The sequence below is a fragment of the Metarhizium acridum genome (assembly GCF_019434415.1).
Source record: "Metarhizium acridum strain ARSEF 324 chromosome Unknown scaffold_1, whole genome shotgun sequence".
Classification (NCBI taxonomy): domain Eukaryota; kingdom Fungi; phylum Ascomycota; class Sordariomycetes; order Hypocreales; family Clavicipitaceae; genus Metarhizium; species Metarhizium acridum.
Genome location: NW_027094015.1, coordinates 3,627,075 through 3,650,894, shown reverse-complemented (window position 1 = coordinate 3,650,894; position 23,820 = coordinate 3,627,075). Strand labels below are relative to the sequence as shown.

Here is a 23,820-nt window from a genome sequence, read left to right as displayed (position 1 = left end):
GTGAACTCCGAATGGCTGACGCATTCGGCGGCTCATCGACCATCGGCAATCGTTCCAAGTTGTAGGGTGCGTGGCGAGACGTCCCATGACTCACACGTCACTCGTGTCTAAATGGCGTTCAGTCTTGACAATGCTGAATGGGATGCCCGGGCAAGGCGCAGCCCAGATGACTCTATCGCTGGCCAATCAGCGCCGACGCCGTGAGGCAGGCTCTCAACTCGATATAAGTCGTTGTCGCCACGGCTACCGCATGTCATCTGCTTATCGAGGAGTCCGAGTCCCTCAAGATCCATCGGTTTCTACTCGGCTCTTGCGACCTTCTGCCCCCTAAACTAATACTCGCCCTTGACGAAACGAAGAGCGGCTGTCTCGGAAAATAGAAGGCGGGGTGTTGTGTTCCTGAACCTTCTACTTTGACATCTTGGCAACTACAACGCCCTGGCGTTGACAAGCTACACCCGACCACCACTAAAAAAACGGCGTCAAGTTTTATCAAACACGTTGTCAATAACGTCTTGCACGGGAAAAAGTTTTGATACACCCATTAAAATCGACAAATTCCCCCCTACGGAATGGGTCCAGTTCCCGACAGCCTCTCCGGAGAGGATGGTCTCCATCTAGCACAGAGGCGACATCGTCGCCGCGGCGTCAAGCCACCGTATCGTTCTCTCAACCGTCTCGTCCGTGCTGGCGCAAAGCGTCTTGTCGAAAGCGGCCAAACCAACATCTTTCCCGACTGTCACCAAGATCATAGCCAGCTTGATAAAGCCAGTTTGCGACCCCACGTCCAGCAAGACCTACGTCGATACTACTTCAACATCGGCCAGTCAGCCTATCGAGGAGGCCAGATTTCCAATTACAATGGCCCTACTCCTCGCAAAGTAGGCGGTCAGGACGACGGTCGAGATCTTGCATATAGCGACATCGAACTGCCTTCAGATCGGTGTCGCCTCGTTCGAATACCGACCCTCGAGAGAGAGGATGCTTTTCGGTATCCATCTACTTCCAAGATTCATATTCGCCCCCGTGCCGACCCTGCCAACGAAGACCAGCAGGTCGCCGATCTCTACAGCATGGGACTGCTCTACGATACTGACGAGCAGGATCGTAGCAGCGGCGACAGCTTTAACTTGAACAGCATCAGGCATAATGAGCCACTCTACCCAATCCGCCCCGCTAGGCGGGCGCGAAAGCACAAGGTCGCCAAGGATGGTTTTCGAGACCAGGCCTTGCACCTTAATCTCTCCTTTTCCGATCTGGGCGATGACGATGCTCTTGCCCAGTATTTCATGACTTTCACTCAACCGGACACCGACGAGGCGATTCAACATGCGCCTCAAGAGCCGGTCGAGTCGCAACGACCTCCTCTGCGTGTTGTTTATGAGCTTTCAACTTCAGAGCCTTCTTTCGATGTCGACACGTCGCAACCCCCTGATTTGGTGTTGGACGTTTTGTCAGACTACGACTGCTTCTCAGACGGCGAGCTAGACGACACACCCTCCCAGCGGGAGGTGCAAGAGAATGCGGAAAATTTACCTGCAGACGCTTGGGTCATACTGGGCGACGACTCGTAACAGGTCCGCCGATGGGACCCCCCCGTGTGCCGCTGGGATTTTGGCAACAGGACATATATTTTACGGAGAGATTTATGACGATATGAAGGTCTTGGTGGAAACGACTCACCCCGGACTGGTCCTCAAAAACCTAATATGACTATAGTCATGTTTGTTATTCGAAGGATAAATACTGGCTTGGGGACGAGAAGAGAGTCTGGTATTCTTTTTGTTTCTTTTTTAAATCCCACAGGAATGGGTTTAGATGGGAATGCAATCCTGCTTGGCAACTGTATTACCACCACAAGTTGCATCGAGTACTTGCTGCTGCAGAAGCAAGCATCTCATGAGCATCATTCTTTTTTCTTGTATACTAGCTTGGTCTGTGTGTACGAGTTGGCCCATCTGAAGCAAAGAACTTTACGCATAGAGTGTGTGGCGTTCGCTCTTGGTCCTAATTAGTCCTAACAATGCATGCATTTATTACACTGATGATTTTCTCACTTTATGAACGATTGATTGACGCGCCTCATCCCAGAAGGAATAAAGGTCCGGGGATGTGTCTTTGGACGGAGTAGTACTACAGTAAACCATGTCTATAACGATCCTGTATCTTAGCGATATTCGGGTTTTTACGATAATTCACGGTCATTTAAGGTTTTTCCCTAGTAAATCGTTAATAGTCGGGTTACTTGCGATATCGTTAGCCTCAGGCTTAGTCACCATACATTTTAGTGTTTTTATCGTTATTAGGCCTCCACTGTAAGGGCTGAATTTCGCAGCCTTTAACGCGTTTTTCTTCCTTCAACACCACATGCACGCACCAATTGGCAGGGAAAATTAAAGCTGCTCAGCAATAATTAAAGCTGTAAACGCCAGCTCAAGAATTGGGATGACCGCCGCGAGGCTCTTTTAGCTGTGGCACGCGATACGTATTAAATTGAGCCCTTGTTTGCCCGCGTTGACGGGCGTGTTGACGGGCGCGTTGACGAGGGCCGCGATAAGCTTCAACAGCTTCAACAGCTTCAACAGCTTCAACAGCTTCAACAGCTTCAACAGCTTCAACAGCTTCAACAGCTTCAACAGCTTCAACAGCGGCTTTAGCACGATTGGCAGGAAGCTCGTGACGCGGCAAAAAAAAACACGATCTCTGTATATATACCTTATAATATTATTACATATATTTACCTAGTAAATTTGGTTAAAGGTACAAGCCCCATAATAGTCGCACCTTAACGATAGTCGCCTTATAACGATGAAAAAAGCCTCACGAAGGATATCGTTATAGACCTGGTTTACTGTACCTGTTTTGTCTGCTGGATCTCGGCTAGGATCGTCCAATGGTTGTTGATAGAGTGAAACCTTTGTCTCAGTCAGATGAGCGGAGTCTGTCATTCGCCGGGGCTGAGATAAAAAAGCGCATCAAATCTCAGGAGAAAATTAGACGCCCATAGAAAAGAAAATCTGCTTTGTGTCTAGGGTACTTGACGGCAAGACGACGTAGATGCACTTGTCCCTGCCTCGCTCCATAACATCCTATTTCAATTAGTACCAGACTCCTTTCACGCAAGGAGCATGGTCAGTAACGATCCGTAAGGGGTTTGAGCGGATCAATCGCTTCAAAGGCGAATCTAGTCCATCGTAAGCTGCAAATAGCATCATTTTAGTCCCTCGTAGTTCCCACCATGTCCAAATTAAAAGCAGAGCGTTACTGGCGGGTCGGAGGAGTTGGAATAATCACCCCCTTTAAGAGCAATAGCCATAGAAGCGATCAGCTGAGATGTCTTCATATAGACCCCTGTTGGGTGGGAATGCCGCCCTGGTGATATCCCGAAATTTAATGGCATGTCCCGAGCCCGAATGCACTATGAACGCTGCCAAGACTATCATTGCTCTTGTCGTTGGTCTTTCTGGGGTATTCATAGTTTATTCGCCGCTGGGGGAAGCTACGAATACCAGGAATGAGTACGGAGTGACTACATATCCCTTTGTCGCACGGTTAGGCCACAACAAAGGCGTTGGGCCAACAACGGTTACACCAGGCAACACAGGCCCTCTCTCACCAACACGGTACAACCCACGGCTGGGAGAGCTACTGGATACATGCGCTTTTGCTATACTTGCTTATTGCTTCAACAAACACAAACTGTACACTGTCATTTTCTGTGCCGAGTCATGATACCCCTCAGTGAAGTCACTTACACCCAAGGTACCACGGTCGTGGCCGTGCGTGACAACTATATATTTTTGACCCGGATGTATCTCAACGAAAACCTCATCAAGGAACCACCTTAAGGTGGCTGGCCATTCATTCCTCCTAAGAGCATGCGTGGCTTAAGTAAGAAGGACCAAGTCATATTACTGCTCTACCATCTTCCTTATATTAACTCTTCTTAGCTTAATAATGGGCCTGATGCCTTAACTAGGTGCACGCTTACCGATTAAAAGGCTCAAGTAAAAGAAGAAGAAGGAGACGGCGTTTAACATGGCAGTGATGGTTCTGAACTCGCAAGAATGTCTTTTAAAGGGGCTGGAATTTATGAGGACGTGCCTCCCCACGTTATTGGTCTCACTTGGGACTCGGAAGAACGTTACAGCTTCTTGCTAGACACGAGACTCGGTATCATACAATGTGGTAGTTTGAGCCTTTTAGAGCTTTATTCTTAATTTCACCTTCTCTGGGCCGCCTGCGGCCTGCGGCCGGCTTGGTGGCATCAACACCAAATTAACACTAAATTGCAGGCTTCGCGATACTACAAACACGATGCTGCAAACAGAAATACCGTAATCCCTAGTTTTCTATTAACCAATCAGAGGCCTGGAAATACCTGTATTATACATCAGATTAAAGAGGCAAAGCGGAAGCTTGCCCACGTTCCGTGTTCACTCACTCGGCCACCTTTTTTATCCGCTTTGCCTAACAATTTGCCGTTCCAGAAAGGCAGGACGCTTCTCTTATAGCTTTCCCTCCAAAATTACGAGCCGAAGAGAAAAACAACTGGCGACTGGTTCGCTGCGACGAGTTGTTTCCACACTGTCGGAATCGCGTTCGTCTAGGCGTTCCATGCCCGGGACACGACCTAGACAGCGAATTCCTCTCGCGCAAAGAGATGAAGCTGATTGCAGATATATATTCGAGGCGGCTAGCGCGGGGAAACGACGTGTCGGGTCTTGTCTGCAGTGCCGTGACTCCAAGCATGGCTGTTCCAAGGAGCGCCCCAGCTGTTGGCGGTGCCTGGCAAAGGGCATATGCTGTGCATATCCCTTGAGAAAGTACGAAAGAAGCACTTGAGGAATGATGAGAATCTTTCAGTAGACTCCCAGCACGACCAGTCGCCGCCTGAGCCCGCCCCCAGTCCTCCCGGCAGCGTGGCGCCGACTTTCATCAGAGGTGAAGCAGTCGGTTACATGGCGAAGGAACGGCCTCGGTACAATTACTGATTCAAATATCACGGCATTGCGGGTGATGTCACCATTAGGCCTTGTACTCTCCAAGAAACTCAACAAACGACGCCGCAAGCTGTTCAACTTCTGTGGCCTGGGGGGGACACGCTCCTGGTACCCATGGATTCAGTGGCCGAGTTTGCCAGCGATATACGTGCTGACGGGTTGAGATATGATTTCAACTCGTCGTCAACGGTAGAATTCTCGCTATATCCCCAAATTTGAGCGGTGTGTGATGCTGGTGCCTTCCGCGCGGTGGTGAGAACCCCACTTCACAGTACAGTGCGTGTAGACAGAGGAGACGACGCGGCCCAGAAAAAAAAGGGACAGAAAAGAGAGGGCAGAGAATGACACAAGACCGGAAGTGTAAAACGCCCATCGCTAGCAGCAAGTTAGATAGGGAAAGGGTCAAGCTCATATCCCATTCAATCACCTTCAACAGTCGTGAGACCCATTTACATTTTGGCCTTTACTATTTGCACCAGACACTTGCGCCGCATGGATTCTACGTCGCGAAAACGTAAAGATGGCCCCGGGCCAGCCAACGGTAGTACCCAGCATGCCCACAAGAAGAGTAAGGTACGCATGGCGAGTGATGTCGAGCTCTAAGTACAAGCGCACTTCTTTGACGTGGAACTTTCGAAGCTGACATTTCCCATGGGATGGCTCCAGGGGGGCAGCGCTGGAAGATGGAAAACTCCTCATCAAAAGGCTAAAATAGCTGAAAAGGTGGAACTGGGAACAACACTTGCCGTCGGCGATCAAGGCATATGGGTCACATTCGCGAGAGGAATGAAATACAAAGCAATAAGGGAATTCAAAGAGCTTTGTGTTGAGGTAAGAAACGACTGGTTGTAAACTCCTCGAGCACACCTCCTTGTGACCCCCCACCCAAGAACAGTTCCATGAAGTTTCTGGCTGACCTAAAATGTTCAAAGTACGGCAAGACAATGTATGGTATTGAGCCCCCGGCAAACGCCGACGACGAAAATGCGCAAGGGGACGAACACCAGGATATTGAGGCCTCCATCGAAGCAGAACTGAGCAGCATGAAGTCGGGTGGGAAAGCAGATATGAATCAAACCTTCAAACCAGTCTCATCCGGCGTTGAGTGCCTATTCTTCATGAAGACGATGGATCCAGTTCAACCTGGATCCCTGGCAAAGAGAATGTGCGAAGACGCCAGGGACTGCCGAGACCAAAGGCAGCGCAAGTGCAAATACATCAACCGACTCACACCCGTGGTCAACATGGACAAAGCCACGGATAACGGTATTGTCAAGGTGGCACGTGCTGTGCTGTCACCTTGGTTTGAATTAAAAGACGAAGAGAAAGGCGATGCAGACAAAACAAAAGCACCCACCTCAGCTGTTCCGTCCCCCCCTTACACGGTACGTGCTATGCATTGGCATCTGACAGTCTGTGAGAAGCAATGGAGTCTCGGCAACTAACCGAAGTACAACTTCCCCTTTTCAGTACGCCATTCGACATAACATTCGTAATCACACCACGTTCAAATCGGGTGAAGTTATCCAGAAGATTGCGGGTCTTATAGATGCCAAACACAGCGTCAATCTGAGTAAACCGGACAAGGTGATCCTCGTGGAAATCTTCCAGGTCGGTGTAGTCTCCCCTCACCTTCTTTATTTCTTTTGTCCTGACCCAACCTCGAGCTGACACTGCGGTATAAAGCTTTTTTGTGGTATATCGGTCGTTGACGGGAAGGAATGGGAAGAGCTGAAGCGGTACAACATGAACGAACTTTACAGTCTTCCTCCTGTCGTAGGAAAGAAAGACTGAACTTATGTGCCTGCCAGGAACAGAACGGTACAAGGTGGAGTATCCAGGATCAAGAGCTAATGGTATTCAATGTTCATCGTTGTCACAGGAAATTGCCAAGTGAAGCATCGGTCGCATGGGGTGTATTGGCATATAACTGCCTATGTAGCTATTAGGAAACTTTGAAGCCAGGAACAATCCTCGGATCGGGGACGACTTGGTATTTTATTCTGAAAGGACGATTTTCATGGTGTAATGGCATACTTGGTCATAGAGTATACCTAGGGGGTGATGGTGATGCTGCTGCATTTGGCGCATCTGTCCGACTCCTCTGCTTGAACGTGTAGGCTTGTGCGTATGGATATAGTATGCAACGGTACAATCAATTAAAGGCCACATAGGGATCTCGGCTGCAAACTTCTGATTCTCATCTATACATTTCAAACTTTTGGTTTTAATATTGGGTGAAGACGATATTAAAAGGCGCCCTACACATTACCGCATGAAGTCAAGTCCCTGCCAGTTCGCGGTGTGGTCCGCGGAATGCAACCGCAGAAGCCTCGCTTAAGACGGCCAATGAGCGACCAGCCAGGTTGACCGACGAACTGGACCGGACGATGGACTCTGGAGTAGCAACCACCAATTACCATTCCACCAGGAATCGCCATCAATGGAGGGAGATAATGTTGCGTCGCATACGGAGCACCGAGTACTTTTAAGTACAGTTGGTTGTACATACTGACCGTTCTCTGGGGTGCTGTTGCCCATGTTCAGAGAGCCAGTCCCGTCCCCAACATGTTACTGTACCAGACGCTACTACTAATCCCGTACTGTGTAGCCCTGTTCCTCAACCCAACCACCTGATCCCTACTAGATGGCCGAACCGTACCAACAAACTGACGGGGCTTGGAGCTTGTCTTGGGGTGAGGTGTTGTCAGTATCAAGAAGCGCTGGATGTCACAATGCGATAAGGTCCACGGCGTTGACATCTGTCTCGCCTACTTTATCCCGACTAGGCAATAGCCTCAGTATGCTCCTGAACACCCTCCTCAACGCTCGTTTCAACCCAAAGCAAAAAAGGCGTTCCATGGTCCACTCACTGTCCTGCTTGGTGCCGCATATTAATTCCAATGTGAAAAACAGGGTTTCCCACTCGCCCTGAGGACTCGGCAATTGGACGGGTACGTGGGTAGTATCTACTCACCATACGCCACTCTCGCGGATCATTACGCCGCTCCAGTCATCCCGTCTTGCTGGGCGATGCAAGCTCGCTAGAAGCAATCCAATAATGTCTCCCCGTCTCCTTGTTGCTGGCCGCAATGGAGGAAAGCGGCGTCGACAAGTGGTTGAAAGGTGGCTCGGACCAATATGACGAGGTCCAACTGCCAGGCAGGCGACGCGAATATGACGATGACTCGGCTCTATACACGCAAAGACGTCCTGGTGGCTGCTTGAAAACACTGAAATGACACGACCTGTCATTGAGCATCTTGCATATTGTGGCTCTTGCGTTGAGACCTGTCCTGAGCGCAAACGCTTAACTTAACCCCTTGAAGCTTGTTGGCCCGTACGGCCAATTCAAAAGTTCCCATCCACATTCTGCTCATCGAAGGCCTCCCTCCTTCCCTCCGCTCCTTGTTGTCTACCCTTGTGTCGTGTCGTATTCTAGTGCCGCGAGTATGCAGATGCACACGTAACATTGAACTACCAGGCATTAACGCTGAACGCGGAGGCCGATTTGCGCCCGTTCGTACTGGAGACCTGTCTTTAAGTGACACCGGCAACGTGGCGGCAGCATGGATCATGGTAAACGACGCAAATATGAGATATCGAATATGGTCCCCGTTCATCATCTCAACCGCTACCTGGCACATAATTTCATGGAATGTCTAGTCGGACAGACCTTATAGCCGGCAGTAAGTCGTATACAGACATACGCAAGAACATTCATGCAACAGACAAAAGGGCATTCCTCATCTTTGGACCCATTTTTGACAGTTTTCATATGCGAGAGGGCTTACATGGCAGCGTCTCCCGCATCAACTGACCCACAACGTTGGCTCGTACACATAGAGGTATCCCATTACCACGGGGCATATTTCGTCAGAATCCTTCGTCAACTGAGCAAACTTCTATATTAATTCTTATGCGAAGAAGCAATCGTGACTTCACCCTCGCCCGGTTGCTGATCAGTTTACAATCCGATAACAATTAACGTTTGCCCATCCACACGTTCATCTCCCGAACTGGTAAACCAACATATTCATGGGGTTTTGCCAGACAGGCGGAACTTGTCCCGCTCCTCTTCAAAACGCCTCGATCCTTTCCTTCTGAGCCTTGATATAACGCACTCCGCAGTACCACCCAGAGGTATTAAGCAGTGGGCCAACCTGGAATACGACCAGCGGATTATTCGGCCTTTCGGCTTGATGCCTGGCCGCCTCGACAGTCACAACGTGCTACATCGAGATCTTGAGGCCGATACAAGTCCTTTTGTGTTGCCACACCGTTTCAGCGCCTGGACAGCAGAAAAGTAGGGATGAATGAACTCCAGGAAGCCATGGGTTTCGATGATGCTCATCCAGTAGACTTGAAACGACTTTCGACACCTGAAAACAGACTTCATGTACATTACATTGCATCATCAAGCAACGAGGAGCAACTGACACTGACCTTGGTTCCCACTTCGACGAAGATTCTGCGAACAGAACAAGCTTCAATAAATTCTGAAGCAGTGCTCTTGCAGTGGCTAGGTTCTGTTGGTCATGTTAGTCCCCTAACAAAAGAACGACAGAGGAACCCTGAAACGCTTGAGAAAGCTCCCAAAGGCAGCGACGCGGAGGCTAAACTATCCAAGCACACTTGTCAATTCAAGAAGACTTTGCCGAGAGTCGTTAAACATGGCCGGGTCAAGTGTCCGAATGACGTTGAGTTCCTATTGACAAAACGGACAAGTGGAGCTATGCTTTCGTCTGTGATCAACACTTTGTCAAAACCCCAACAAAGGCATATCGAATTTCAGATTGGACAGCTGATTCGTGGATTATCTACCTACCAGTCACCAAATGGACACTTTGGGGTCGCTTCTGCTGTGTTGAAGGCTGCTGGTATTCACCACACCATGTTCATAGCCTCAACTGTGCCGACTGAACAGGTTACGAACGATGCCGTATATGCTCGGTGGTCCGACGCCTTCTTATGGCTGCTTGAATCTGTATTGAGAGACGCAGAAGACGTTTCCTTGTCTTTGGAATATGACAGGCTTCGTTTTCATGCCGGCCGCTTCAAGAAAATACTTGATGAGGTGACAGTGCCTTGCCTGGTGATTCTTGATGCCGGCGAATACGTCAATACCCATATCATTACATCTAGCGACTCCACAACGCAAGACCTCAAAGTCTCCATGCAACGGCATGGCAAAACATCTTTCCAAACAGAGAAGCCTCAAACTGTAGCAGCCCCATTGCTGGAAGCAAATCGATCCGCCAGAAATGAGCGAAAGGACGACGAACGTGGCCCTGTGCCGGTGCTGGTGCCAATCACCACGCGTCAGAACCCGGATACACCGAGAGTTATTGGTATTCAGGACTGGCATAACAGCGTCTTTGGTGATCCATTGTTCACGTCCGTGCTTACCAGGAATAAGAATACGGATATGTTGGATGGCTTGATGGATCAAACTGGCCATGTTGAGTCCAAAGCAGTAAGACAGGCAATCCACTTGGCAAAAGACTTCCAGCACGTGGATGTGCGGCGGCTGCTGTACGATTGCTATCATTCGGTGACTGCAATAGTAACGGAATACTATAGAATGACAGTCGACGGCGATGATCGGGAGCTCCCGGCTCGACGAAGGCTGGTACAAGCGATAGTTAGGTTGGACGACTTGGACGACCAGGGTAGAAAGTTACATCCACATCCATGCCCATCCCATCCCATCGCAAAGCGCAAAAAGTCTGGCTGATCAATCAATCCTTTGTAGAGGAACATGACAGACTAGTGTCTAGCGGAGAGATTTGAAGGGAGACATCCATTCCGAAGGGAATAGTCGGTTGTCAATGCTGCTATTTTCTATCGTGGGTGCAGTAGGTCCTCAAACAAGAGTCCAGCATATGGATATGTACTCAATCTTCTCTTGTTCTGTCATCTTCATCTCTTGGTAGCGTGAAACCCATCATACCAAGGAGATTGCCAGTTGGCCCAGCCATTCCCGCTTGTCCTTTGAAGCTTTCCAGAATATTTTGAGCCAGGTTATAGTCAATATTTAGCTCCTCCATGCTTTCTTCAACTGTAGAGATGGCAGAAGACTGTTGCTGCTCGTTTTGAGATTGCTCTGGAGCTGGTCCTTTAACGCGCCTAGGTGTTTCTGATTTCAGATCCAAAGCCCCATGCCGCCTCAACTCAGCCTCCATTTCGGATGAAAGCTGCTGCAAATCATCGGGATTACTTTCGATTTCTTCGCAAATCGGTTGCTGCGTTAGGTCTACTGCCCCAGCATCTACACCGCAGTTATTCGTTGCGTCGTCTCCGGGCATTCCCATCATCTCCCGCATCATTTGTTGGAAGGCTTCCTCGTCAAAGCTAACAGCTTTGTCCTCAAACTCACTGTCTTCATCGTCATCGCTATCGTCGGTGTCTTCGTTGTCGTTGCCATCCGAATGATCAAGATCGACCCCGTCTATGCCAGCCTTGTTGTCGCTAAGAAACGTCTCGAAACGTGATACAATCTTCCTGAGGTGATCTTGGGCTTGGGGATCACCGAAACCTGAGCCACCCTCTTTTGATGTACCTTGGCGCTTTCCATCTAACTCACGCTCAAAATCTAGGTAATTTATATCCATCCAATCTTCAGCGTCATCACGCTGATGATTTATCCAAGACTCCATGTCACGATCTGTAGGTAATCCAGCATCTCCGTCTTCGGCTAAATCTTGAAGCAAGAGAGCCAGCTCTCTGACGACTCGGTGCCTACTTTTATCGGCGTGAACCGAGAGCATCTCATAACCACACGTCAACTTCATCCCCATATCTTGTCGGGCTAGCTTCTGAAAATCCGAGGGAGATGCCTCCGACCGATCCATATTAAGAGCTCTCCATCTCGGAGGGGGTTCCAAGCGTTGCGACTTGAGCTGCGCGAAAAGCACCTTCGTAAAGCGAACGCTTGTAGTAACAAAGTCTTCCGGGGGAAATACTAGCGGCGCAGAGGCGGAAGAGATTGACTTCATTGTAACGGCATCTCGAAGATAGAACATTTCGACAGCCATTGAAACAGATTTCGGTATCAGGTGCAGAATATATGCGAGCTTTCTTGGGATAGTGACTAGGGAGTAATGTGTGGAATGGTGTATATAATCGGGATACTTCTCAAGACGATAGAAGGCTTCCGCTTCAATCAAAGGAGAATGGAGTAGCGCGTTAGGCTTGGTTCTCAGGTAGTCGAACGCGTTCCGCAAAGTCATGTTGGCGGCTTTCCCTTCTTGTTGGGCGTCGGCTGCTGAAGACGGTGGTATGATTAAAAGTTTGGAGTCGTGAATCCAAACGCGATTTTGGTCTATCTCAGGAGTAATCCATTTTGGCAGCACATTGGCGGCCTCGATCAATAAAAATTCCCCATCGGCATCTGCAACGTGCACCCAAAGGTCAGGGAACGATTGGGTCAGTTGGCGTAGCAAGTAGACAATGAGCCACTCATCCTCGATAGCATCGCCATAGTCAGTCATGCCATGCAAATATGTCATGCCTGCGATATCAAGCCAGAATCGAGTTAGAAAGTTGGGAATACACCAGTCTGAGCAAAATCGGGGGAGACACACCTTCGGATGACTTCAGTTCAAGATGGAACTCATCTCTTTGCCAGATATAGTCTTTCGTAAGTGTATTACAAAGATTGATGGCAGATTTTCGAAGCACTTCCAGCTCCTGGAGTAGTGTTCGACAACCATTTTTTTGCTGGACAAGAAGCAAATCATATTCAACGTAATTTTCAGGAATTCGTCCGCGACCAGAGTTGAAGTCTGGGGGAACCGAGGACAACTGCTCGTCCATCATGTCTCACATATCGTGCAGTACCGAGGTGGCATGAGTTGTCATGAGGCAAGATGTAACAGGTTTTGGACGAGCAAAATTTATGGGGCCGATATGTTGTCAGTGGAAGGCTCGGGTTGCTGCCAGCGGAAATGCGAATCTATAAATATATAACTGGCTACTTGAACGCGCTGAATAGACTTTCACAGGTGACTCTGCATATCGGCATGCAAATGGCTTCTAGTCCATTCATTTGCCTGTGATCAAATTACGTGTTGAGATCTAGGATGTCATTATATTATTTATATACTCTCGGTCGGAGGTACGGAGTAGTTACAAAGAGTCAATCCAATGTTGGCAAACTTGGGGGTCCTGTACCCGCCCCGCCCCGCGATCTGACGCGCCAGTCGCGTCCCCCAGCAACTTCTGCAGTTTGAGATCATCACTTTTATTGTGGCCAACCTTACGGCTGCCCACGGTACCATTTAGAATGACGGACTACAGCGCACCTCGCATGTTATTTTTAGCAACCACTCTTCAACACAGCAGACTCTATTTCTCTCAGCACAAAACCACTGAGTGAACGATCTTTGCCCAGCCTTTGTGGGGAACAACAGCCTGTCACCATGGCGCCGTTGAAGCGTACTAGAATGGCTGTAGACAGCGATGACATGAGCGGAGATCTTGACAGTACTGAGGGCGGTTCTCCTCTGGCAAATGATGTCAAAATGGTAAGAGACATATTTGTTATCTTCGCGGAGCGGACTCATGGACTGATACATAATGTGCAGACGAAAAGACTTCGAATATCTCTTGAAGCCGCCCGTGATAGCATTCCGAGAACAGCAACGCGCGAGGACGGATCAAGTTCTGAAGAAGAAGATGATGACGACGACGACAATGATGATGATGATGTCGACAATGGCGCCGATATACCCAACTCCCCGCCCCAAACGCAGTACGAAATAATGCGTGACGCTGGCTTCAAACATCTGCAAAATACAGACAAAGATGATTTTCAAGCTACGCAGAAACTCAAACAGCGCCCGACAACCGTTGGTCAGAACATGGCTGCGGAAAGTGGTATTATCGAGAGTATTACTTGTTATAACTTCATGTGCCACGAGCGATTGCATGTGGAGCTTGGCCCCCTGATCAACTTCATTGTTGGTGAAAACGGCAGCGGCAAGAGCGCAGTTCTGACGGCACTGACTCTCTGCCTTGGAGGCAAGGCGAGCGATACTAATAGAGGAGGAAGCCTGAAGTCATTTGTGAAGGAAGGTCAAGATCATGGCAGCCTTGTTGTCAAAATAAAGAATGCTGGGTCAGATGCCTACCAGCCTGATATATACGGGGACTCCATTCTTGTTGAGCGTCACTTTTCCAAGTCTGGAAGCAGTGGTTTCAAGATAAAAAATGAGCAAGGCCGTATCATATCTACCAAGAAGCAAGAAGTAGACGAGATATCCGAGTGGTATGCCTTACAGATGGGAAACCCACTAACTGTGCTTTCTCAAGATAACGCCAGACAATTTCTTAATTCTGCTACCCCGTCCCAGAAATACAAATATTTTGTCTCTGGTGTCCAATTAGAACAGCTTGATAACGACTACAAAATGTCACAAGATACACTGGACAGGACAATCATTCTGAGAGACGATTTGAGCGAGAAGATTGCCCACGTTAAGAAGGAGATGGAGGACGCTCAAAGGCTAGCAGAGACCGTACAAAAGAATAACACCCTACGAGAAAGGGCTCGACACTACCGTAATCAACTCGTCTGGTCACAGGTTGTTGAACGAGAACAAGAACTCGAACTCCAAAATGCTGAGTTGGAAGCACGGAAGCAAAGGATCATCCAGTTGGAAGAGAACTGTGTCAAGTTGTCATGCGCACTGGATGATATCATGGAGAAACTTGAGCGTGCAAAGGCAATACGGAACGGACTGGATGAAGAATACGGCGCGATTGAGGAGTCCATTGCGTCTGCAGAAGGCGTTTTCATTGGAGCAAAGAAAGACTTGGCGGAGCTACACCTTGAAGAACGGGATGCTTTTACAAGGCTGAAGGCGGTCAAAGCTGACATTGAAACATACGAGACAAGAATTCGGGAAGAAGAAGCAAAACTTGTTGCGTCGTCTGGATTTGCTAGGGTGGAAAAGGAAGCGGAGCATAAGAGAGCACAAGCCCGTGAGGCAGAGCTAAATGACCAGATCGAGGATTGCACTCAACAACTACCCAGCTTGCAATCCAAGATTGCAGAAGTTGAGCATGCCGTGAAGAGACATCAGCAACTCAAAGAACAAAAGCGCAAGGACATTGTGGCTGCGGAACAAGGGGTCAGGGAGCTTGAGAAGAGTACGGGATCCATTTATGATGGGTTTGATCGCGATATTACACAGTTGGTGAGAGCTGTTGCAGCAGATTCGGGTTTTGGCAGCAAGCCCCTGGGACCGCTCGGCGCCCACATCAAATTGCTCAAGCCAGAATGGTCTGGTATCCTGGAGAAGACACTAGGTGACGCCCTCAATGCTTTTGTCGTAAGGAGCAAAAGGGACCAATCTCGCTTATCAAGTCTAATTCGTCAGTCTGGCATGAAGAAGCCTCCACCAGTATACATTGCGTATGGAGGTCAGATTGACACTGCATCTCAAGAACCTGCCGACGAATACGACACAATTTTGCGCGTGTTGGAATTCGACGATGAACTTGTTCGGTCACAGTTAATCATCAATAATCAAATCGAAAAAGTCATTCTCGTAAAGGATCGAATTCAGGCCGAGGCCGTCATGGTTGACAATGGTCCCCCCCGGAACGTCGCTGCCTGCATATGCTTCCACGATGGAAAGGGAAAAAGGGGACAAGGTTTGCGAATCACTCATCGAGCTGGTACAATAGGGACCGCTCCGGTGATCCCATCGGGCATGAGACCACGGATGCAATCCGATGCTGCTCGGCAACTAGCTATACAAAAGGACAATTTAAAGCAACTCGGACTCGAGCTTAGAGACCTGATGGCAGAGGAACGACAGGCATTACAAGCTCTGCAAAAGGCTAAGCAGGAACTGGAGAAACACAGGAAGAACATGAAGGCGCTTGAAAACGACCTTCGCCGAACTCAGGCTGATATAGAGAAAGCGGCAGAGGAGTTGGACAATTTTGAAGGTGTGGACGACCGTCTAGATTTGCTACGGTCTGAGCTTAGTGCCAAGCGTACAGAAGAAACTCAACTTGGCAATCAATATGGGAGTCTCAAACTATCAAAGCGAGAGCTCGGCGCCAAGGCCGACGAAGCCAAAAAGAAGCTCGATGCAGCAAGGGACGAGCAAAAAGACTTTCAAAATCGTGTCAGTAAATCAGACGCGAAGATTAAAAGCTATGATTCGATGAGGAGGATAGCTGTATCTAAAAAAAACGACGGGTTCGAACGAGTCGATATCGAGCGGGCTGAGCTGCATCGAGCGGAGTCGAAACGTGATGAAAAGGCTGAACGAGTTCAGGATTTTACCCGCCAAGCTGAGGAGGTAGCACCCGGCCGTGTACATATCCCGGATGGCGAGGACTACCAAAGTATTGAGAAGAAGTACGAAAAAATCGGTGAACAGCTTGCACAGCGCGAAGCCCGGATTGGAGCAACCGATCAGGAAATATACGATCGAGCCAACGAAGCCAGCATAAAGTATCAGAGTGTTTTGAAGCAGACACAAGATGTGGATGAAACGATAATGTTGATGAAACGCGCCATTGAGCACCGCCTTCACTTATGGCGCCAGTTTCAAAGACAAATCAGCGCTCGCATACGAATCCAGTTCAACTATCTCCTCAGTGAACGTGGGTTTCGAGGGAAAATAGACCTCGATCACCGGGGACGAAAGGTCACTATTCACATTGAGCCAGATGAAACCAGAAAAAGCTCCGCAGGTCGAAATACCAAGACTCTATCTGGCGGCGAAAAGTCTTTCTCTTCAATTTGCATGCTCTTGTCAGTCTGGGAGGCGATTGGCTCCCCTATCCGGTGCCTGGACGAATTCGATGTTTTTATGGACAACGTAAACAGAGCTATATGTACTAACATGCTGGTGAGTTGTTTCATCTCTCTCTCAGGTTTCCCCAAGGTCCAGGAACATGATAACAATGAGGCTAACACCAGCAAAACCAGGTGGATGCGGCTCGTCGTTCTGTGTCGCGGCAATATATATTGATCACTCCAAATGCAATTGAAGGACGAGCCAGGCTTGATAAGGACGTCAAAATTATTCGGTACGTTTTTTCACTTCAGCTGCGAAATGAGGACCATAAATGCTAACAATAGCATCAAAGGTTGACGGATCCCCGACAGCGCACGCTGGTTTAACTGAGCTGTTCAATTGTCCTTGACGTTTATTGATGCACTGTCTGCCGGGACAGCCAACAGACCATGAGATCCCACCGCAAGTCCTGAGAAGGGGATAGAAAAAGCTGCAATAGGGGCATGATGATGGCCGCGTAATATAGCAGTTCTTCGGTGTATGTTATACAAGACTCATAATGGCCTAAATATAATACAAAAGTAGATCCCATTGGGAAGACGAATGTTTTGTACATTATACTCTCATGCCTTTACTTCTCAAGACGTTCACACCTGCATTCATTGTGAAGCTACCCCAAGCACCGAGAGTTCCGACAAATCCTCCCACTGTAGTCACTTCTTCTAGCCTTCTATCCAAAAATTTGCGTGTATCAACAAAGCCCGGCGACTTGTCATTTGTCATGAATAGCTCGCTCGTGCTATATACGATAGAAAGTGATGCCCTTTTGGTGTACCAGGAAGAGTCTACTGCTTTGTCACCAGCTAGATACCACATCTCATCCGAGAGCATGGCGAGTTCCTTCAGAGAGGCTGGGACGTAGCTCGGCTGGGCCATTATGGCGAGTGCCTTGCAATAATGGTGTCAGCCTAGGCATAGAGACCGCAAGAAGAAAAATTGCGAAGCAAACAGTGTGTCAAAGTAGGGAAAGAGAATCATACCTCTTGCCACCTGTGAATAATGTCCTTGTTTGCCATCAGTCTGGCCCACGCCAATGTAGCTATCTTGAATCCAATGCCGCTGCCCGAAACGTTTGTGTTGCTTGTATCAAACAACTCCCTGCTTTTTTCTGCAAGGGCCAGGCGCTGACGGACGAGGTGGAATTGTATTAGGCTGAACACGCCGTCCGACAAGGCGCTGGGGCTGATGTCGAGATAACCAGCATCGCGCGCTCCGAGGCCCAAGGCACTGTGAGAGAAGCCGTGTTCCGGTACATGCTGATAGGCCGCGGAAAGAATGGCATTTTCCACGTCACCAAACGACTTCGCTGACGGAGGATGCTCGTATGAGTGGAAGCTCGCTCGGGTAAGGCAGGTGTATCGAGGAATCACTAGTTGTGCAATCGGAAGCAAGGTCGGTCGCGTCGGTGATGCCCGCATCATTGGCATAGATTTTGCATAGGAGGGTGCCAAAGATAAAGATATAAATTAAAAGTCAAAGTGGGAAAAGAAGAAAAGAGTTAAATATCGGGGAGAAGACAGGCAACGTATTCGCGGTTCTGCTGTGCGCTATAATCTCAGAAATTTGTTTGATGGCATGTGGCAGTCGTAGATCGGCCTAGTCTCGATAGCAAAATTGTTCCCGACCATAGAGACCCCGGCGCTGGTGGTGGGAGTGGGTTGTAAACACTCGAGTGCCAGTTCTCATGCCGTGCCTTTCTTTAAACAACCTGGCAAGACAATACTCGTTTCGAGCCAAAAGGCGAAGGTGTCTAATAAGACAGTCGGATTTGTGTTTCACTTTGTTCGACTCATACACTGTCTTCCCAGAGCTCACACAGTGGTAAGTCTTACTTGAAAGAAAATAAAATGGGAATCCCCTTGGCTCGCAATAGTGCTTGGATCCAGTACATGTAGGCATTTATCTACCTAGTACCTAGTAGGTAGCTCTCTGGTCCGCAACATGGACCGATTTCTATTGCCGCCAACTGTCTAATGGGCTGATCAGCATCTCTCTGCATTGGCAGATAGTAGGGTAGGTAGGTAGAGTTATTATATGTCCCGTACTTCCCATGGCTAGCGAAGCAGCACGAAGTCTCAGAGGAGAATTAATTCAATACTATGTATTCTCGACGTGTTCTTTCTGGAGCAAGCCTCGGCATCTTCATTATTCTTACGTTTCTGTAGCACCGAAGTACAATGCTACAAGAACGCTCGATAAAACCTTTACGCGGGATTGAGATACTCGGTGGAGTCGTGCACCTCTTTGTCCCAATACTCAGCGATTGATTCCCACAATCACCACAGCCCCTGCCTCCAGAGTACTGGGGGCTGAAAAGGGTTTCGCTTTCGTGTCGAAAGTCCCAACCGGTGCGATATGTCGAGCACACATGCACCAGCGGCGTTGTTGCTACACTGCCAGTTGACCAAAGCGCGGCTGAGCCGTGGCTGCGAGTGCCCCCAATGCCATCCCATCGTTATGGCATGTTGAAGGTGAGTATGGCACACCATACGGAGCAATGAGGGATGGTTTGCCACCATCACAAATGTCCGGGTACATTGTGATGCAGGTGTTCAAATAGCGGCCTGGGCTGCCCGAGCTAGAGTCAAGATCTCTCTCTTCCTGCAGCAGGCAAGACATGGCCAGAAAGCTGTTGTATTGATTGCGTAGAATAGCACTGCGTCTTGCGAACGGATAATGCATGTTGCCCTAGACGAAGTACCTACCTACCTACCTACCTACCTACCTACCTACCTACCTATTTTTTTCTCCATCACACATGTCAAGTAGTTACCCGTCAGCGACTAAGTGGACGAGAAGTGAGAACAAGTAATAGCCCCAGCCCCCGTGCCTTTAAATTTCCGCTGCAGCGTTTACCCGCCGCATCAACTTGGGCGTTATACGGAGTATTGTACGGAGTACCAACCATTAAAAGCACTGGGTATTAGGTATTGTACCTACTACATACATGCCCACTAGGTACCTACTTATAGGTATGTACCCGGTACTAGAGGTACTTAATTACGAGGTTGGCCAGAGCAGACCAGGCTCTTCTTGTCTCGAGATGGTCTTGTTCCTGGCTTCCCCCCCGTAGCGCTCTAGGCTCAAGACTCCACCACCACCTTGATATCCCAGCCTGCTCTCATCTCTCATCAACTGCACTCGCTCGCTCAGCAGGGCCTGCAAGTCTCAGCCACGCACTGTCTCCCGCCGGCAGCACTCTTCTCGACGACGGCTTTGAAAGCTGATGCAGCAACACTGAACGTGCATTTATTTCCGACCGGACCGGTAAGCGGTAAGCGGTAAGCCCAGCCCCATTGCCTCCCTTGGAAACTCGCACCAGGCTTGAGCGGCTTGCCCATCCATTCAATCGCTCGCTCCCTGTTCCAACTTCTGCACCCAACCTGCGACGAGACTTGACAAAATTCCTCATCCAGACCCTGCGCTATCCCTCCTTTCCTTTCCAATCCTTTTTCTTGCTTGCCCAAGTGGATTGATTCCAGGCCAAGCTTTGTACTTCGTACCTGAGGTAGGGTAGCTTGCAGCTTGACCCCCTTGTCGTCTTGCTCCTTTGCAATCCCATTCGCTGCCTGATTCCCCCCTCGTTGGAGCTGGAGGCGCGTCTTTTCTTTCTCGCCAACTTGCTCTGGCACTTCTGGGAAGCTTTACCCCATCGTCCTCCCACCCCCCTTCAACCGTCGCGCCACCACCATCCCGATTCCGACTTTGCTGCATCCATCTTGCATTTATGCGCGACTCTGTTGTTTGCTGACTGTAGTGTCTTCTCCTCACCACAGTTGCTCGTCCGTCTTTCGTCATATTCCCGCTCAGTGTCCGCAACCGCAACCAGGCTTGACCTACCCTACCTCTGTTGAGACACCCGCTCGCCTTTCACCGAGCTTTGGGCACAGAGCCTCGTTGTTCACAACGCTTAGACTTTTGTCATGGGTATGTCCTCCCCTCTGCCACACATTTGCATCTGCCCGCACCTCTCCTACCCCGTCCACGCCGTTCAAGCTGTCCTCGCTGTCCACGACCTTCCACGGCCACCAGATATTTCCTGGCTATATCGTTGGTTGTCTACACACACACGAGCAAATTGTTACGAATTGTCACGTATTTGCTCGACGTCTCTTCCTGCCATACGAGGCCTTCAGCCTTGTTGCCGATCGGCTGTAAACGGCACGCCTTACACACATATCACTATCACGCATCACAGTTGATGTAATTTCTTCTTGCCTACTGTAACGTGTTCACTGTCATCCACACCAAGATACACACCGGCACAAACAACCTTCTGGTCTGCTGGCCCTTCCCCGTACACTGCATTATCACAAGCCCGCTTACCTGCATGTTTCCGGTCCTGCCTACTTCCCTGCCAGAACGTATTCTCTCTGGTACACACCCCACACTCTTCTTCCAAACTACTCTTGTGTTTGTTTGGATCTCAATTCCTGGCTATCGTCTTGTCTCCGTCACATCTTCCTCAAGAATACTGTCCACTGGAATATCTAACCCTCTCGCATAGCTGATTCAGGCGATACCTATCGACCAGTAAGTGACTTTTTGGCTTTCCCGTCCATTTCTTTGTTTTTGCTTTTACCCCTCAACTGTATGCTTTTGCAACTATTTGGCCCCTTCTTCTCTGGACTTGCCGCCACCAAATGCCGCTCCATGCAGAACTCAGCGCAGTGTCTCCTCTTCGGGCGTCCTTGGTAGCGCCGGCAAGACTTCAAGAGGTCGTTTACGCAGTGCCGGTATCTTTTGGGGCTGGAAAAGCACTCTCCTCCCCATGTTCAAGCCCATGGTTCAATACACATTGCTACGTGGCTCACTTGCTCGCACATAAAATCTTGCTATAGCCTTCATTCAATCGCCCTCCCCAATCCACCCATCCATCATACATCCATCTGTTCATTGCAGCCTTCGTACTAACTGGCAAAAGCGAGAGAGGTCCCGATCGCCCCGCCGACGCTCCAGAAGCCTGGGTCGACAATCACGCAGGCGCTCATTCTCGCCTCGTAGCAGGTCGAATAGTAGGGACGATTATCGTCGTGGCCGTGATCGCTCGCCCATGACTGGAACAGGTGCCCCTAGCGGAGGATCCAGCGCAGGTTACGGCGGACAAGCACCGCATCGATCTTATGAAGAGCGAGCCGCGGCAAGGGAACAAATGATGAACAACATTCGGGAAACTTCACAGCAAGACCGCCGTGTCTATGTCGGCAATCTTTCCTATGATGTGAAATGGCATCATCTAAAAGATTTTATGAGACAGGGTACGTCGACCACGACTATGATGCAGGCGCAGGACATCTAACGGTCTTGTTTTTTCTATAGCCGGAGAGGTGCTCTTCGCTGATGTGCTCCTTCTCCCTAATGGAATGTCGAAGGTGGGCTTTATCACATAGTTTTTGGCTGGTTTCTTTTCTTTTCTTTTCTCACTCCCTTCTCCGTTTCTCCTCCTATTTGGCACACTCCCTTTCGCTGGCTCTTGATGGATGGCTGGGTTGACGGGTTCGGACGATGTCCTGGATGATTGTAGGGATGCGGGTACGTATTCTACGCCGGCATTGTGGACCTGCTTGGGATGACGAAAAAAGGCTCACCGTTTGTCATAGAATTGTGGAATATGCAACGAGAGAACAGGCTCAGCAAGCCGTTGCTCAACTTAGCAACCAGAACTTGATGGGACGCCTAGTTTACGTTCGAGAGGTAAGTCTCTTTTATACCTAAGTCAGCGTAACTCGACTAATCTTCATCAAGGATCGTGAAGCTGAGCCACGATTTATTGGTGCCACCGGAGGCAACCGCGGTGGGTTTAGTGGGGGGATGTCAGGCGGCTTCAACAACCAAGGCGGTTATGGTGGTCCTCCTGGCGCAGGTGGCCGACAGATCTACGTAGCTAATGTTTGTTCCTCATATAATGATGATAAGGAAAATGTTGCGTTGCCAGACTAACTCTTGGCAGCTTCCATTCAACATCGGGTGGCAGGATCTGAAAGATCTTTTCCGACAAGCAGGTGAGTTAAGAATTGGACACTATGCTCAGTGGTGAAACTCCTCTAACATGTATTACCCGTTAGCTCGTGTGGGTGGTGTAATTCGCGCCGATGTCCACATCGGCCCTGATGGCCGTCCCAAAGGTTCTGGTATTGTTGTGTTTGAGAATCCCGACGATGCTCGGAATGCTATTCAGCAATTCAACGGGTATGACTGGCAAGGACGAATGCTCGAAGTCCGTGAAGACCGATACGCCGGTTCTAGCGGTATGGGCTTTTCGGGACGTGGCGGTTACGGGGGCGGTATGAGAGGCGGGTTCGGCGGCGGATTCGGGCGTGGAGGTTATGGCGGCGGTCGTGGAGGTTTCGGATTTGGCGGTCGTGGAGGCTTCTCTGGTGGTGGTGCGAACTTCGATGCCTCAACCGCCACTGCTGTCGCCCCGAATCCATTCACAGATGGTGCTACTGCTGGAACTGAGAAGAGCGAGACAATCTACGTCCGAAATGTGAGTCGGCAACGAACCATGAAAAACCAAGCAGGAATCCCAGAGCTGACTTGTCACTAGCTTCCATGGTCCACGAGCAACGACGATTTGGTTGACTTGTTCACCACAATTGGTAAGGTGGAACAGGCTGAAATACAATATGAACCTAGTGGCCGGTCTAGAGGTACAGGTGTCGTCCGTTTCGATACTGCAGATACTGCAGAAACTGCGATTGCCAAGTTCCAAGGTTACCAATACGGCGGTCGTCCTCTCAACCTGAGCTTTGTCAAGTACCTTAATCAGCCTAGTGGCGAGAGCATGGAGACAGACACGCATGGTGGCTTGACACAAGACCAGATCATGTAGGCAAGGACGATTGACGATTGGTGCGGATATCTCGGTAAGGTTTTCAATTGGCCATGGTCCGGAAATAGACCGTGGATTACACCTTCGCAAGTGGATTTGCACTGCGAATTACTAGAGAACTTCACCTCGGTATTCTACCACACGTCTATCGTCTTTCCCT

The 23,820-nt window shown here is 49.4% G+C and overlaps 8 protein-coding genes across 9 annotated transcripts; 6 read left to right on the top strand and 2 right to left on the bottom strand.

Moving 5' to 3' along the window:
- Positions 1 to 572: 572 nt before the first annotated feature.
- Positions 573 to 1,574, top strand: J3458_001104 (uncharacterized protein; the record flags this gene model as incomplete). The annotated part of the gene is made up of 1 exon (XM_007814471.2): positions 573 to 1,574. The coding sequence occupies one exon, from the start codon at positions 573 to 575 to the stop codon at positions 1,572 to 1,574; it is 1,002 nt and encodes a 333-aa protein (XP_007812662.2).
- A 135-nt stretch (positions 1,575 to 1,709) lies between these two features.
- Positions 1,710 to 2,015, top strand: J3458_001103 (uncharacterized protein; the record flags this gene model as incomplete). Its single annotated transcript, XM_066116541.1, has 1 exon — positions 1,710 to 2,015. One exon carries the CDS (start codon positions 1,710 to 1,712, stop codon positions 2,013 to 2,015), a length of 306 nt encoding a protein of 101 aa, XP_065978423.1.
- A 3,340-nt stretch (positions 2,016 to 5,355) lies between these two features.
- On the top strand, positions 5,356 to 7,212 carry J3458_001102 (uncharacterized protein). Its single transcript, XM_066116540.1, has 3 exons — positions 5,356 to 6,388; positions 6,474 to 6,614; positions 6,690 to 7,212. Exons 1-3 carry the CDS (start codon positions 5,903 to 5,905, stop codon positions 6,795 to 6,797), a joined length of 735 nt encoding a protein of 244 aa, XP_065978422.1. The 5' UTR covers positions 5,356 to 5,902; the 3' UTR covers positions 6,798 to 7,212.
- A 2,103-nt stretch (positions 7,213 to 9,315) lies between these two features.
- On the top strand, positions 9,316 to 10,740 carry J3458_001101 (uncharacterized protein; the record flags this gene model as incomplete). Its single annotated transcript, XM_066116539.1, has 1 exon — positions 9,316 to 10,740. The coding sequence occupies one exon, from the start codon at positions 9,316 to 9,318 to the stop codon at positions 10,738 to 10,740; it is 1,425 nt and encodes a 474-aa protein (XP_065978421.1).
- A 160-nt stretch (positions 10,741 to 10,900) lies between these two features.
- J3458_001100 (uncharacterized protein) lies at positions 10,901 to 12,824 on the bottom strand (the record flags this gene model as incomplete). Its single annotated transcript, XM_066116538.1, has 2 exons — positions 10,901 to 12,516; positions 12,590 to 12,824. 2 exons carry the CDS (start codon positions 12,822 to 12,824, stop codon positions 10,901 to 10,903), a joined length of 1,851 nt encoding a protein of 616 aa, XP_065978420.1.
- Positions 12,825 to 13,022: 198 nt separating this feature from the next.
- Positions 13,023 to 18,625, top strand: smc6_1 (Structural maintenance of chromosomes protein 6). 2 transcript variants are annotated; one of them, XM_066116536.1, is made up of 4 exons: positions 13,023 to 13,531; positions 13,592 to 16,879; positions 16,960 to 17,060; positions 17,121 to 18,625. In XM_066116536.1, exons 1-4 carry the CDS (start codon positions 13,427 to 13,429, stop codon positions 17,152 to 17,154), a joined length of 3,528 nt encoding a protein of 1,175 aa, XP_065978418.1. In that variant the 5' UTR covers positions 13,023 to 13,426; the 3' UTR covers positions 17,155 to 18,625. The 2 variants fall into 2 exon arrangements, with proteins under 2 accessions (XP_065978418.1, XP_065978419.1); XM_066116537.1 differs by having other exon boundaries at positions 16,960 to 18,625.
- On the bottom strand, positions 17,360 to 18,725 carry COQ9_1 (Ubiquinone biosynthesis protein coq9, mitochondrial). Its single transcript, XM_066116535.1, has 2 exons — positions 17,809 to 18,725; positions 17,360 to 17,716 (listed from the first exon to the last, which is right to left on the bottom strand). Exons 1-2 carry the CDS (start codon positions 18,253 to 18,255, stop codon positions 17,384 to 17,386), a joined length of 780 nt encoding a protein of 259 aa, XP_065978417.1. The 5' UTR covers positions 18,256 to 18,725; the 3' UTR covers positions 17,360 to 17,383.
- Positions 18,726 to 20,490: 1,765 nt separating this feature from the next.
- On the top strand, positions 20,491 to 23,660 carry GBP2_1 (g-strand binding protein; the record flags this gene model as incomplete). The annotated part of the gene is made up of 10 exons (XM_066116534.1): positions 20,491 to 20,755; positions 21,336 to 21,361; positions 21,753 to 22,086; positions 22,148 to 22,200; positions 22,353 to 22,360; positions 22,429 to 22,522; positions 22,574 to 22,717; positions 22,779 to 22,830; positions 22,894 to 23,315; positions 23,376 to 23,660. Exons 1-10 carry the CDS (start codon positions 20,752 to 20,754, stop codon positions 23,658 to 23,660), a joined length of 1,422 nt encoding a protein of 473 aa, XP_065978416.1. The 5' UTR covers positions 20,491 to 20,751.
- Between the last annotated feature and the right edge of the window lie 160 nt (positions 23,661 to 23,820).

What these genes read in the sequence shown, in the direction of transcription:
- COQ9_1 (XM_066116535.1), bottom strand. Translation starts at nt 18,255, where the DNA reads ATGCCAATGATGCGGGCATCACCGACGCGACCGACCTTGCTTCCGATT. An exon ending in TTATTCACAGGTGGCAAGAG is followed by an intron (nt 17,717 to 17,808) that starts GTATGATTCTCT and finishes CATTATTGCAAG; the next exon opens with GCACTCGCCATAATGGCCCA.
- smc6_1 (XM_066116537.1), top strand. Translation starts at nt 13,427, where the DNA reads ATGGCGCCGTTGAAGCGTACTAGAATGGCTGTAGACAGCGATGACATG. An exon ending in TGGCAAATGATGTCAAAATG is followed by an intron (nt 13,532 to 13,591) that starts GTAAGAGACATA and finishes CATAATGTGCAG; the next exon opens with ACGAAAAGACTTCGAATATC. An exon ending in CTATATGTACTAACATGCTG is followed by an intron (nt 16,880 to 16,959) that starts GTGAGTTGTTTC and finishes CAGCAAAACCAG; the next exon opens with GTGGATGCGGCTCGTCGTTC.
- J3458_001102 (XM_066116540.1), top strand. Translation starts at nt 5,903, where the DNA reads ATGAAGTTTCTGGCTGACCTAAAATGTTCAAAGTACGGCAAGACAATG. An exon ending in TTCCGTCCCCCCCTTACACG is followed by an intron (nt 6,389 to 6,473) that starts GTACGTGCTATG and finishes TCCCCTTTTCAG; the next exon opens with TACGCCATTCGACATAACAT. An exon ending in TCCTCGTGGAAATCTTCCAG is followed by an intron (nt 6,615 to 6,689) that starts GTCGGTGTAGTC and finishes TGCGGTATAAAG; the next exon opens with CTTTTTTGTGGTATATCGGT.